This window comes from Corythoichthys intestinalis, chromosome 5 (genome assembly GCF_030265065.1).
Source record: "Corythoichthys intestinalis isolate RoL2023-P3 chromosome 5, ASM3026506v1, whole genome shotgun sequence".
NCBI lineage: Eukaryota > Metazoa > Chordata > Actinopteri > Syngnathiformes > Syngnathidae > Corythoichthys > Corythoichthys intestinalis.
This window is the reverse complement of record NC_080399.1, coordinates 22,251,478-22,263,551: the sequence shown is the minus strand read 5'-3', so window position 1 is coordinate 22,263,551 and position 12,074 is coordinate 22,251,478. Positions and strand designations below refer to the sequence as shown.

General features: G+C 38.1%; 1 protein-coding gene across 3 annotated transcripts in view; it reads left to right on the top strand.

Annotated features, from left to right (window-relative positions):
- The window catches only part of LOC130916776 (transient receptor potential cation channel subfamily M member 1), an 87,259-nt gene that overhangs the window by 64,377 nt on the left and 10,808 nt on the right, over window positions 1-12,074 (top strand). For all 3 annotated transcript variants that reach the window (XM_057837743.1, XM_057837744.1, XM_057837742.1), the window contains 8 exons: window positions 2,576-2,804; window positions 2,877-3,008; window positions 3,172-3,300; window positions 5,021-5,149; window positions 6,925-7,176; window positions 7,246-7,420; window positions 11,174-11,194; window positions 11,270-11,414. In XM_057837743.1, the coding sequence (XP_057693726.1) occupies window positions 2,576-2,804; window positions 2,877-3,008; window positions 3,172-3,300; window positions 5,021-5,149; window positions 6,925-7,176; window positions 7,246-7,420; window positions 11,174-11,194; window positions 11,270-11,414 (1,212 nt within the window). The remainder of the gene's footprint in view (window positions 1-2,575; window positions 2,805-2,876; window positions 3,009-3,171; window positions 3,301-5,020; window positions 5,150-6,924; window positions 7,177-7,245; window positions 7,421-11,173; window positions 11,195-11,269; window positions 11,415-12,074) is intronic.

The window sequence follows — 12,074 nt, the reverse complement described above, 5'->3', positions numbered from 1 at the left end:
CAACGGTGCGACAACGTGGCTGCCGCGAGAACACAGTGAAACGCGGCCGTTAAAGTCAATCAGCCAATGCGCACCAGTCGCAGTGCAGCCGCGTGTTAGACACGTCCCAGAAGCGGCTCAACGCGATGGACGCGAAAAGAATGGCAGCGTTTATTATTTGACGCGAGACGCGGCCCTCCTGCATCAATACTACTAGCTAGCAGATCGGGCAGACCGGAAGTCACTCGTGTAAAAATACGGTGGATCCGGTCGATTTTCAAACTAATATGCAATCGTAACCCACTTTTTGAGTCCATCAGATCTCTTGAGTGGTAGATCGGGGCGCAGTTGACTTGTCTTTGTTGATTTACAGTTGTCTTCTCTGCTATAATAATAACCAATATGGCCCCGTGTTCAATACAAAACCCTCCTATCACAATAAAACAAGTAGGAACTAATATTAACATAGGAACTAAAGTTATACAACATAAAATATACAATATAAATGAATACTACATCACATTTGTAAAATACAAACACATAATAAAATAAATAATAGCCCATTTTAATAAAATAAATTGAAATGAGCCAAAACACCTGTTATCAAATAATAAGAATAATACACAGATCCTGCTTACACAATTAAATTTATTAATTTCTGTGTGGCGCTTTAACTTGAGAAAATCCACCAATGAAGCTTTTGAAAACCGTTCATAAGAAAAACAAAAATCATTGATGCATTTCATTTGTAAAATACATGTTAAAAAAATCTTTGTCATTGGGACTGCTTTTCTCTTTAGCACAGAACTTCTTTCTTCTTTCTTTCAGAAAGAAAGCTGACCAATACGCGGGGTCTGAAAGGCAAATTGTTGTTGGATTATTATCTTTAAATACCCGCTACTTTTTGAGCAGAATTCTAGCTTTGTATAGGCTACTGTTCTTATTGTTGAAAGCACAAAAGTGTGTAACATACAACTAGCACATTTATATTTTGCATTTTGTTTTCTTACTGTACCGAAAATGAACCGAACCATGACCACAAAATGTGTACCGTTAAACCCCTAATACACGCATACAACTGAAACGTTGCAGAACAAAGAGAAAATGCTCAGAAACAACAAAAGATAAAATCTCATCTCAACCAAAACATCTGAATTTATCACATTCAGAGCTGGGTGAGTATCACATTCAGAGGTGGGTAGAGTAGCCAAACATTTCACTCAAGTAAGAGTAACTTCTTACTTACTTACTTCTAAAGAATATTGCTCAAGTAAAATTAAGTCGTCATCCAAAAATGTACTCAAGTACAAGGAAAAAAGTATTCGTTGAAAAAAATACTCAAGTAATGAGTAACATTGTGACTGCTTACAATGTCAGATTTTTTTTAAATAATGGTATATTCTTTTCTCAGCACAGTTTCATCTATATGAAATGTATAATCACACTGTACTATGACCTATTACATGACCATATTAGGCCAAAAAGATGACACAAAATTGATCAAATTCAGACCAGAACTACACTATGAAAAATCACCCGCTGAAAGAGCATGAGTGCCCTCTAATGGAGACAAAACATTGTTACCTCTCATTGTTATAATGGACTCATGAGGTTATTGTTGTGACGTCTCATCGGTGAAACTGATGCTGCATTCGAGGAAGGTAGGAAGTCAAGAGTTTTCCAACCTCCAACCAAGAAAACTTGGAACGCCACTCGAACTGGGAGATCCTAGTCGCAAAATTAGGGGGAAAAAAAGTACCCTGACTTCACGAGTTGCTTCAATCTGACGTCAACAAAATGGTGCGGCCCGTCGAAAGCAGACCTTTAATGGTAAAACATAAATTACATGATTATAAAAATGTATCTGTATGTATTTATTATTAAATTCATTTAGTCAATCAACTACCATGTAACACTATTATTTTTACTGACTTTGCGTGAGGATATGCTGCTCTCTATGGCAAAAAAAAATAAAATAAAAAATTATATTCATTTGGAACGCTTTGAGGTCGCAACTGGTACCATCCGAGTGGGATAAGTCTGACTTCCCACCTTCCTCCAATGCAGCATGAGACTGTCGGCATCTCTGGCAAAAATAAAGTCACTATGTACAAAGAGGAAAAATGTAACGACTCTAGTGTAGCCCAAAATAGTAGAGTAAGAGTACTGTTTCTTCATCACAAATCTTTTCAAGTAAAAGTAAAAAGTATTGCGTGGTACTCTAAAAAGTACATTTTCCACAAAAAGTCACCCAAGTAAATGTAACGGAGTAAATGTCAATTATTTTTTCTATATAAGTTCATTTATATAAAACAAAATACTGAAATTTTACAAAGTTAACATTATTTTAATATTTTGTCAGTTTTTTACCTTTGAGCCAAAGGAGAGGCACTTTTTAAGTGAGTAGCTCAATCTAGTATTAAAACAAGAAGTGCAACAGAATGTAAGCCGAATTTAAGCGTGTTGTGTAGTCAAGTATATTTTTATAATTTTCTGTGGGCCAATAAAAACGTCAGCCCACGGACCATAGTTTGGACACCACTGTTCTAATGGATCAATAGAATTTGTTAAATATTTCTGTGCTTATTGCTCATAGAGAGTTTGGTCAGCTGGCATACGAACTTCTCGACCAGTCTTACAAGCACGACGAGCAAGTCGCCATGAAACTTTTGACCTACGAGCTGGTGAATTGGAGCAACTCCACCTGTCTGAAGCTGGCCGTAGCCGCCAAGCAACGAGACTTCATTGCCCATACCTGCAGCCAGATGTTGCTCACAGACATGTGGATGGGATGCTTGAGGATCGGAAAGAACCCTGGCCTGAAGGTGCTCCTGTGAGATACTTGCAGTAAATAAAATATGAATCTTTCTAATCTGAATTGTATTTTTAATCATTAGGTCATTTTGGGAATCATCTTTCCACCACTAATTCTTCTGCTGGATTTCCGTCTCGGAGATGACGTGGCCTACATTGCACCTGCAGGCAAAGAAGAGGGGAAAGACAAAGATGAGGACACAAAGTCCAGCAAGGTCTTGCTCAAGACAATTATTTGTTCAAATGCTTTCTGCTATGTGTTACATCATATTTACTGAGTATAGATCCAGAAATCCTTCAATGGCATTGAATAAGTTTAACGTAATGCCCCGCACATGGTCCCGTTACATGAAAATGCCCTGGTATTGTGTGTTCAAGGACCCCAATGACGCCACTTCCCGGAAGGGGGATGAAGAGGAAGGCAATGCCAATGTCCGCAAAATCCCAATTGGCAAAAGATTATTTGAATTTTATGATGCACCCTTCACCAAATTTTGGTTCAACACAGTAAGTTCTCGCCGGAAACATTTGTAAGTGCACTGTTTTTGGATGAAGTGTTTGCACTTGTTAATTACGGTGAGGAAAATAAGTATTTGAGCACCCTGCGATTTTGCAAGTTCTCCCTCTTATGATGGGCGGGTTCGAAATTTTCATGGTAGGTGCTTGTCCACTGTGTGAGACAATCTAAACAAAAAAAATCCCAAAATCACAGTGTATGATTGATTTAATAAATTTATTTGTATTATACTGCTGCAAATAAGTATTTCAAACCTGAGAAAATCATTGTTAATATTGGGTACAGTAGCATTTGATTACAATTGCAGAGGTCAAACGTTTCCTGTAACTTTTCACCAGGTTTGAGCAGACTCCAGCTGGGATTTTGCACCATTGCTCCATACAGATCTTCTCTAGATCAATCAGGTTTCTGGGCTGTCACTGAGAAACACAGAGTTTGAGCTTCGTTCAAAGATTTTGCTTTGGGTTTAGGTCTGGAGACCCCTCCAGAACCTTGATATGCTTTTTACGTAGCCACTCCTTGGTTACTCTGGCTGTCTGCTTCGGGCCATTGTCATGTTGGAAGACCCAGTCACGACCCATTTTCAATGCTCTAACTCAGGGAAGAAGGTTATTCCCCTAAATCTCACAATACATAGACCTGGTCATCCTCTCCTTAATACATTGCAGTCATCCAGTCCCATGTGCAGAAAAATACCCCAAAAGTATGATGCTACCACCCCTATGCTTCACAGTAGGGATGGTGTTCTTGGGATTGTACTCATCATTCTTCTTCCTCCAAACACTATGAGTGCAATTAAGACCAAAAAGTTCCATTTTGATCTCATATGAACCCATGACTTTCTCCCATGACTCTTCTGCATCATCCAAATGGTCATTGGCAAACTTAAAACGGGCCTGGACACGTGCTGGTTTAGGCAGGGAACCTTGCGTGCCATGCATGATTTTAAACCATGACGTCTTAGTTTCTTAACAATAATCTTGGAAATGGTGGTCCCAGCTCCTTTCAGGTCAGTGACCAGCTCCTCCTGTGTAGGTCTTGGCTGATTCCTCACCATTCTTAGGATCATTGAAACCCTACGAGGTAGATATTGCATGGAGTCCCAATCCGAGGGAGATTCACAGTCATGTTTAGCTTCTTCAATTTTCTAATAATTGCTCCAATGGCAGATCTTATATCACAAAGCTGCTTGGCAATTGCCCCGTAACCCTGTCCAGCCTTGTAGAAGTCTACAATTCTGTCTCTAGTGTCTTTTGACATCTCTTTGGTCTTGACAATGTTAAGAATTGGAGTCTTCCTGATTGTATGGGGTGGACAGGTGCTTATATGCAGCTAACTGCCTTAAACAGGTCAAAAAGTCAGACTCAAAAAGTCCAAATCCACTCCACTTATTCGTTGGGACTTTTTAAAGATGACAAACAGGTCTTTGAGGCTCACAATTCCAGCTGATAGACAGATGTTCAAATACTTATTTGCAGCAGTATAATACAAATAAATTGTTAAAAAAAACACGCAATGTGATTTTTGGATTTTTTTCTTTAGATTGTCTCTCACAGTGGACAAGCACCTACCATGAAAATTTCAAACCCGCCCATCATTTCTGAGTGAAAACTTGCAAAATCGCAGGGTGTTTAAATACTTACCTTCCTCACTTTAACTAATCAAGCAATTATATCTTTAGAGACAAACTTTGTGTTATTTCTCTTATAGATATGCTACCTAGGTTACCTGATGTTGTATAATTACATCATCTTGGTAAAGATGGAGCGATGGCCATCCTTACAAGAGTGGACCGTCATTGCTTACATTCTTACCCTCGGTAGTGAGAAAGTCAGACAGGTAAAGATCATCGAGTCGATTTAATGTTCATGCTTCAGTGCCATTGACAGCACTAGACATCCAAATTATTTCAACTGGGAAAGTTACAGTCCCAGTTATAATGGAATGGACATTTATTCATAAGCAGATTTTAAGGAAGGGCCAGGGCCCCCCTGGTGGCCGAAAAGTATCATTGCATGAAATTGACTTTCCTATATATATAAAAGTTGTAAAGCAATAAAACTGCAACACAAATGAATGAAATGAGAAAAAAAATCTATTATTATAATGGGTCAAAATTATTTTTCGAACAGATCATGTGACTAGCACCTTAGACGGTCATTTGCTATGCATATAATTTTCACACAAAAAAAAAAAATAGGGGAGGGCAATTTTATTTTTCAAATGATTTTTTTCTTTGATTGAAAAAAATATTTTTTATTTTTTTTTGATTGAAGCAACTTTTGGGGGGATTGAATGATTTAGACACAAATGTCCTAGCCATAATATGGCCCAAACACAAAAAGGATTGCTTCACTCAAATAAAACCTTTTCAACGAAAAATTAAGTGTTCAATTAAGTGTGTTTCCTATGATTGAAATTGTTTTCTTTTTTTGATTGAAGTGATTTTTCTTTTGGAAAATATATGCTTTTTGAAGCAACTTATTTTTTGATTGAATAATAAAGACAAAAACGTCCTCGCCAAAATGTGGCCCAAACACAAATCAACATTACTTCAATCAAAAAAGTTGCTTCAATAAAAATAAATAAATAAATAAAAATCAAAGAATAGCTTACACATGCATTTTTTTTTTAGTTTCAAATTTATTTTTGCATTCAAACACATTTTCTTTTTATTGAAAATATTTATTTTGATTGAAGCAACTTTTTTTTTTATTGAAGAAACTTTTTCTTTTTGTTTGAATAATAAAGACATAAATCTACCTCCATATGGCTCCGCTCAGGGGATACAATTTTTGACTGGGGTATCTACATTGGCACGACACCGGGGGGCGTACCATATTCAATGGTTGACGATTTTGGTGAAAAGTATTGCCTAAGCAGCCTGATTTAGAATTCCCCTCAAGAATGATGGGAAACAAACTCACTGTCAACTTATTATTATAAATACTCTTTTAAGTTAATTTTATTGCTGACACTGCGTTTCGGGGTTTTCAACATGTTGTGCTCCCCCTGCCCCAAAAGTCAAACTCCACCTATGCGTTTATTGCCATCATTGGCAGCCAATGTGTTTTTTGACCGATATCGGTTAATTTGAGGCCATTTTTTTCCGTACCAATCACTTATCGCAAATATAAAGTACTATTAATCAATGTGGACTGGTACTGCATCTTTCAATTAATGGGGGCCAGTTGGTTCCCATGACAATTCCAATGCTTGGTGGTCGGGATAGAAGCAATTATTTGTGTCTGATTTTTATTATATATTATTTGTTGACCAATTGTTTAAAAAATATAAACTTGTTCTTCCTCTGGCCATGATACACTCTCTCACCAAGTTTGACAATCCTGCGGTTTATAGTCTCCGAATAAAGCCATACAGACATCATTAAACTATGATGATTATCTGTTCTTGTCATCATTGTACATATTTGTCCGAACAATGTACCAGTCATTTACTGTAAAATGAATAAGAAACAAGGGTGATCCAATACTGTATTGTTTCCCCCATGACTTCATGATTATGGTGATAAATTCGTCATAATTTATTAGAAAATGATTTCTGTACTTCGCTTAAAAATAACAAGAATTGAGTGAGCGCTCTCTGATTTTCAGATATTGATGTCCGAGCCTGGCAAGCTAAAACAGAAGATCAGCGTGTGGCTGGAGGAGTACTGGAATATCACCGACTTGGTGGCCATCTCCACCTTCCTCCTCGGTCTAATGCTGAGGCTGCAGAGAGAGCCTTACATGGGCTACGGGAGAGTCATTTACTGCATAGACATCATCTTCTGGTACATCCGAGTCCTGGACATCTTTGGAGTCAACAAATACTTGGGACCCTACGTGATGATGATTGGAAAGATGGTACGTGCGGACAAGACGATCAACTGCATAGCGCTTCCCGCTCATGACGTTGATTCCTGTGTCTCTCAGATGATCGATATGATGTACTTTGTGGTCATCATGTTGGTGGTGCTCATGAGCTTCGGGGTGGCCCGCCAAGCCATCCTTCACCCTGATGAGGAGCCCACGTGGCGTCTGGCTCGGAACATTTTCTATATGCCCTACTGGATGATCTATGGAGAGGTTTTTGCCGACTCGATAGACCGTAAGACTAGAATTCATAGTAAGATTCTGTTTCCTGATTCTGGGCAGATGATCACATGTTTGTTTATTCTGTGATGTTTTGATTACGCTTGTTTGAAAATGTACACTTACTGGCCACAACATCAGGTGCACCTATGTGACCTAATGGGGACCTCTTTAAAATGGTACTGTAACTAGTTAAAAATACAGGTAGCCCCCGGGTTACGACGGACCCGACTTACATGATTTTGACTTTACAACACCTGAGTCTCGTTGTTTGTTATTTTTTTAAATGTTGACTTTTGTTCTGTGATGCATGCTATTATTTTGGCGGAGGAAGCGTAGAACAGGAAGCGATCGCATGTACAGACGTGCACTGCCCACCTTACACACAAGCACACACACACCCCCACTAACACAGAGTAGCTGTCAGCTGAGTGATAGATGACAGCATGTGCGCACATTTGTTGCTTATGAAGCAGAGGCGACGTTTGTATATAACCCCTTTTGTACTGTTTATTGTGCGTTTTCAATTGTGATCGAATACTTAGGGTTAGCTTATGTGCTTGTTTTTGATGATGTGCGGACGCTAACTGATACATGCTAATCGTTTGTTATTGCTGTATCAACAGCTACTTGTCAGCGCAAATTTGAATTGCTGTTATTAAAGATCAGTCTGATTGAATTTCATTTTATTTTAGTTTAATTCTGCAAGTATTGATGTCATGAGCAGCTAAATAAAGTAAGCAAACCACACGGACGTCTGACATTTTAGAGTTTAGCTTACTTTTTAGCTAGGACTGGAGCTCCAACGTCTTGGCAAGGACAGTAAAATGACGTATAATACATATTTTTGGATAGTTATTTTTTAATTTAGGGGGTGTTTTGAGATATTTAAAGGCTTGATTCCGACTTACGCGGAAATCCGGGTTACATTGCCAGCACAGAAACGGAACTCGTTCGTAAACCGGGGACTACATGTGTTGACTAGTATAAAATGCCCTCCCCCTTCGGAGTGCCAGAATGGTTAACAAAAAACTAAATACAGACGTAAGCAATTTTCATGTGAACATACAGCATATGTAACTTAAAAAATATATATATCAGTATGCGCATGCTCCAGCTGAGCTAAGTTGGTACACAAGGTTTAAAAGAGCTGTGATATGAGGTCCAAGTTAGTTTATGTCACCATGACCGAAGTAAGGAAGGGATACTTTTCTCAGTGTATAAGCACACTTGCAAAGAAATATATAATTTGGTAACGCATTAGCCACGTTTACATGCTGACTTTTATTCATACCGATTCAAATCATTCCGAATGGAAATTTCAGATCAGCTGTTTACATGTCACTTCATCTATTCCGATCCAGCGTTTACATGTGTCTGCCTTTATTCCAAAAGGACGTTTGACAACTGCCGTCTGACGTGCGCAGATTAATCAAAACAAAGCGTCACGTTGCAAAACATGGAGATCGATCGTCAGATCAGCTGCTGTTGTAACTTTTCGAGTGGAAACAAAACTTCAGAATGATACGCCGTTCATTTAAAAAGTTGTGTGGGTGCGCTGTGCGTGTGCTTGGAAGCCATGTTGCAAGTGACGTTACTTACGTCACCAAGTGACGTCACCACGTCAGTACTGAGCATGTGCAGAAAGGACGCAACCAGACACCATTCCGCTTCCCTGTTTACATGATATAATTTTACTTCTAATCGGTTTGGGAAAAGGAATATTCCACCCCTGTGAATCGGAATGAAATTCCATTCGGTTTGGGCCTGTTCATTCCGAATGAGGTGTTTATATGGAACACATTTATTCGGTTTGAACAAATATTCCGATTGTAATTGGAATATTTGGCTCCATGTAAACGTGGCAACTGAGAGCATCAACAAAGGTGATTTAATTTCTCCATCCATTTTAATTTCAATTACTGACCAAATATGTACACGCGTAAAGACATAATCCTTGCCCCGGTCCATGGATCCACATGCTAAAACGTAGTACCACCACGCCAAATTTGTTCATAGTCCAAATCACATTTTACATACATTAATGTAGTAAAACTCAAATGTACATCACCTGTAGAGGAGAAGCCATGCAACTTCAGCGTATCTATATATTTGTCTATATTTTCTTCCTCTGAGATTCGTAACAACTTTTTTTTTTTTTTTGCTCCAGTAGACATGTAGACATAATTCAGACTGTTTGTCAAAGTTGGCGCGTCCTTAGTTTACTGGGCTTACAGAGTTGTAGCAACCTTTACGAAGACTGGAAGCTGGTCATGTGATTGGCTGATGATGAACACAGGATCAAAGCAAAAACAAATTTGCGGGTCGCAAATCGTCTTTTAGAATGGGAAAATATTGAGAAACATTTTAGAAGTACTTCCAGTATTTCTTAAAAAAAAAAAAAAAACGTGCTTATTTAATGGCCATTTCCAGAGGTGGGTAGAGTAGCCAAAAATTTACTCAAGAGTAGCGTTACTTTAAAATAATATTACTCAAGTAAAAGTAGTCATCCAAAAATGCAGTATACTCAAGTGATGAGTAACATTGTGAGCAACTGCTTACATTATTGTTGGATTGTTTTTTTTTTTAAACAATGGTATTTTTTTTCTGAGCGCAAAGTTATCTATATGAATTGTTGTTATAATGATACAGTACAATAACCACATTAAGCCAAAGTAATACAAAAAAAATCATTGAATTCAGACAGGAGGAAAAAAATTATATAAATGAAGCATTATTTGTCCAAAGAGCATGAGTGCCCTCTGGTGGAGAAAATAGTTCCTAGTTTAAATAGTGAAGAGTTACTTCATAATTACTATTTTGAAATTCAAAGGATTATGTCTCCGGTTTTCTGTGGTCAATTGGTGCCAAATAAATACTGCGATAGAGGTTAAAATCTGTGCTTTCGAGACACGTCGAGAGCAGCGTTCTATATCAAATACTTCCTTTTTTACTGTGCTTTAAAGACACCACATAATTGAACAGGCTGACGTGAAGATAGAACGGCAAGCTTGCGTCTCATTGGTATAATGGAGTCACGTGATTATTGTTGCAACGTCTCATTGGTGAAATCGTTAGAGCTACATGCTACTACTACAGCTGCTACAGCTACTTGGCAAAAAAAAAAAAAAATCCATCCATTTTAATTTCAATTACTGACTAAATATGTAGAATACAGAGGAAAAATATAACGACTCTTGTGTAGCCCAAAGTAGCAGAGTAAGAGTAGCGTTTTTTCTTCACAAATCTACTCAAGTAAAAGTAAAAAGTATAGCTCAGTAAAGCTATACGTAGAAGTACATTTTTCTCAAAAAGTTTCTCAAGTAACGAAGTACATGTAACACGTTACTACCCACCTCTGGCCATTTCATGAATAATTGAAGTGCAAATCCTACATTGTGCACCCTGGCCACAACATCAGGTGCACCTATGAGACCTAATTGGGACCTTTTTATGACTAAGTGTATCTTATTACAAGGACATATTTTAATATTCACTCATTTGTGATTGTTTTTTCGTAAACAGAAATTGCATAGTACTCTCAAAGACATGATCATCTGCCTCAAGTTATTTGGATCATAGCTCTCCTGTCATAGTGAGGACATTATCTTTGCCAAATTATTTTTTTTGTTTGTTTTGCTAACTGGCAAACTTGAGACAAGTCCACTCTTACTTGGACACTGGCTTCATTATGACAGAAGGATGATGTGCAAATCCAATTGATTGATTTTAATGCCTTCACTGTGTCCCTGTGAACTTTCCTTTCCAGTCTATGCAATGGAAATCAACCGTGAGTAGCTCTTCAGACTCAGTTCAATTTTAATGAGAGTGCTAGTAATAAGTATTCCGCTGCTTGTCTTGATAGCTCCATGTGGTGAGCATTTGTATGATGAAGATGGAAAGAAGTTGCCGCCGTGTATTCCTGGCGCCTGGCTCACACCTGCAATTATGGCCTGTTACCTTCTCGTGGCCAATATTCTCCTTGTCAACCTACTCATTGCTGTCTTCAAGTAAGTACTGCCTTATTATAAGCCTTTATTAGGAGGACAGGGAACTGCTTTGACATTTTTTTCTTATTTTTACATATTTAAACATATTGGAAACTGCAAAGGTGTAGGTTTGGGTTCAACATTGGTAGGGACGATATAACAGCATAACATGCATGTACACTTTTTGCTGGGGACAGGACATTAATAAGTCCAAACAGATTGGGTAAACGGGGGTCAGGGCTACATTTCTCACGAATATGAACCTAATTAATTGATAGGCTCACTGATCATTGTAAAATAAATCCGTATTGACTTATACCAGTGCTTCTCAATTATTTTCTGTTACGCCCCTCATAGGAAGACACAATGCGCTCATGCTCATCCTCTTGGGAAACACAGTCTTCCAAAAACTACTGCTTTTGGCCACCAGCGTCGCTAAAATCGACCAAAACTGAAAAGCTACCAAGTGTTGCTTTAAGGCCACAAAAACAAATCAAAAATGAAAATTGGGTATAAGGGGGTAAACCTCGGTTCAGTACATTTCTCACAGTTTAATTTACGTTAACAGCAGAAAATACATACAAAAGTGTAGGACACTTCTCTCTAAGCAGCTTCCTACTCAAGTTTTGCAGGTTAGCAAATTCACACAGTTTAATGTTATGCAAACTCTGATGCAGATTG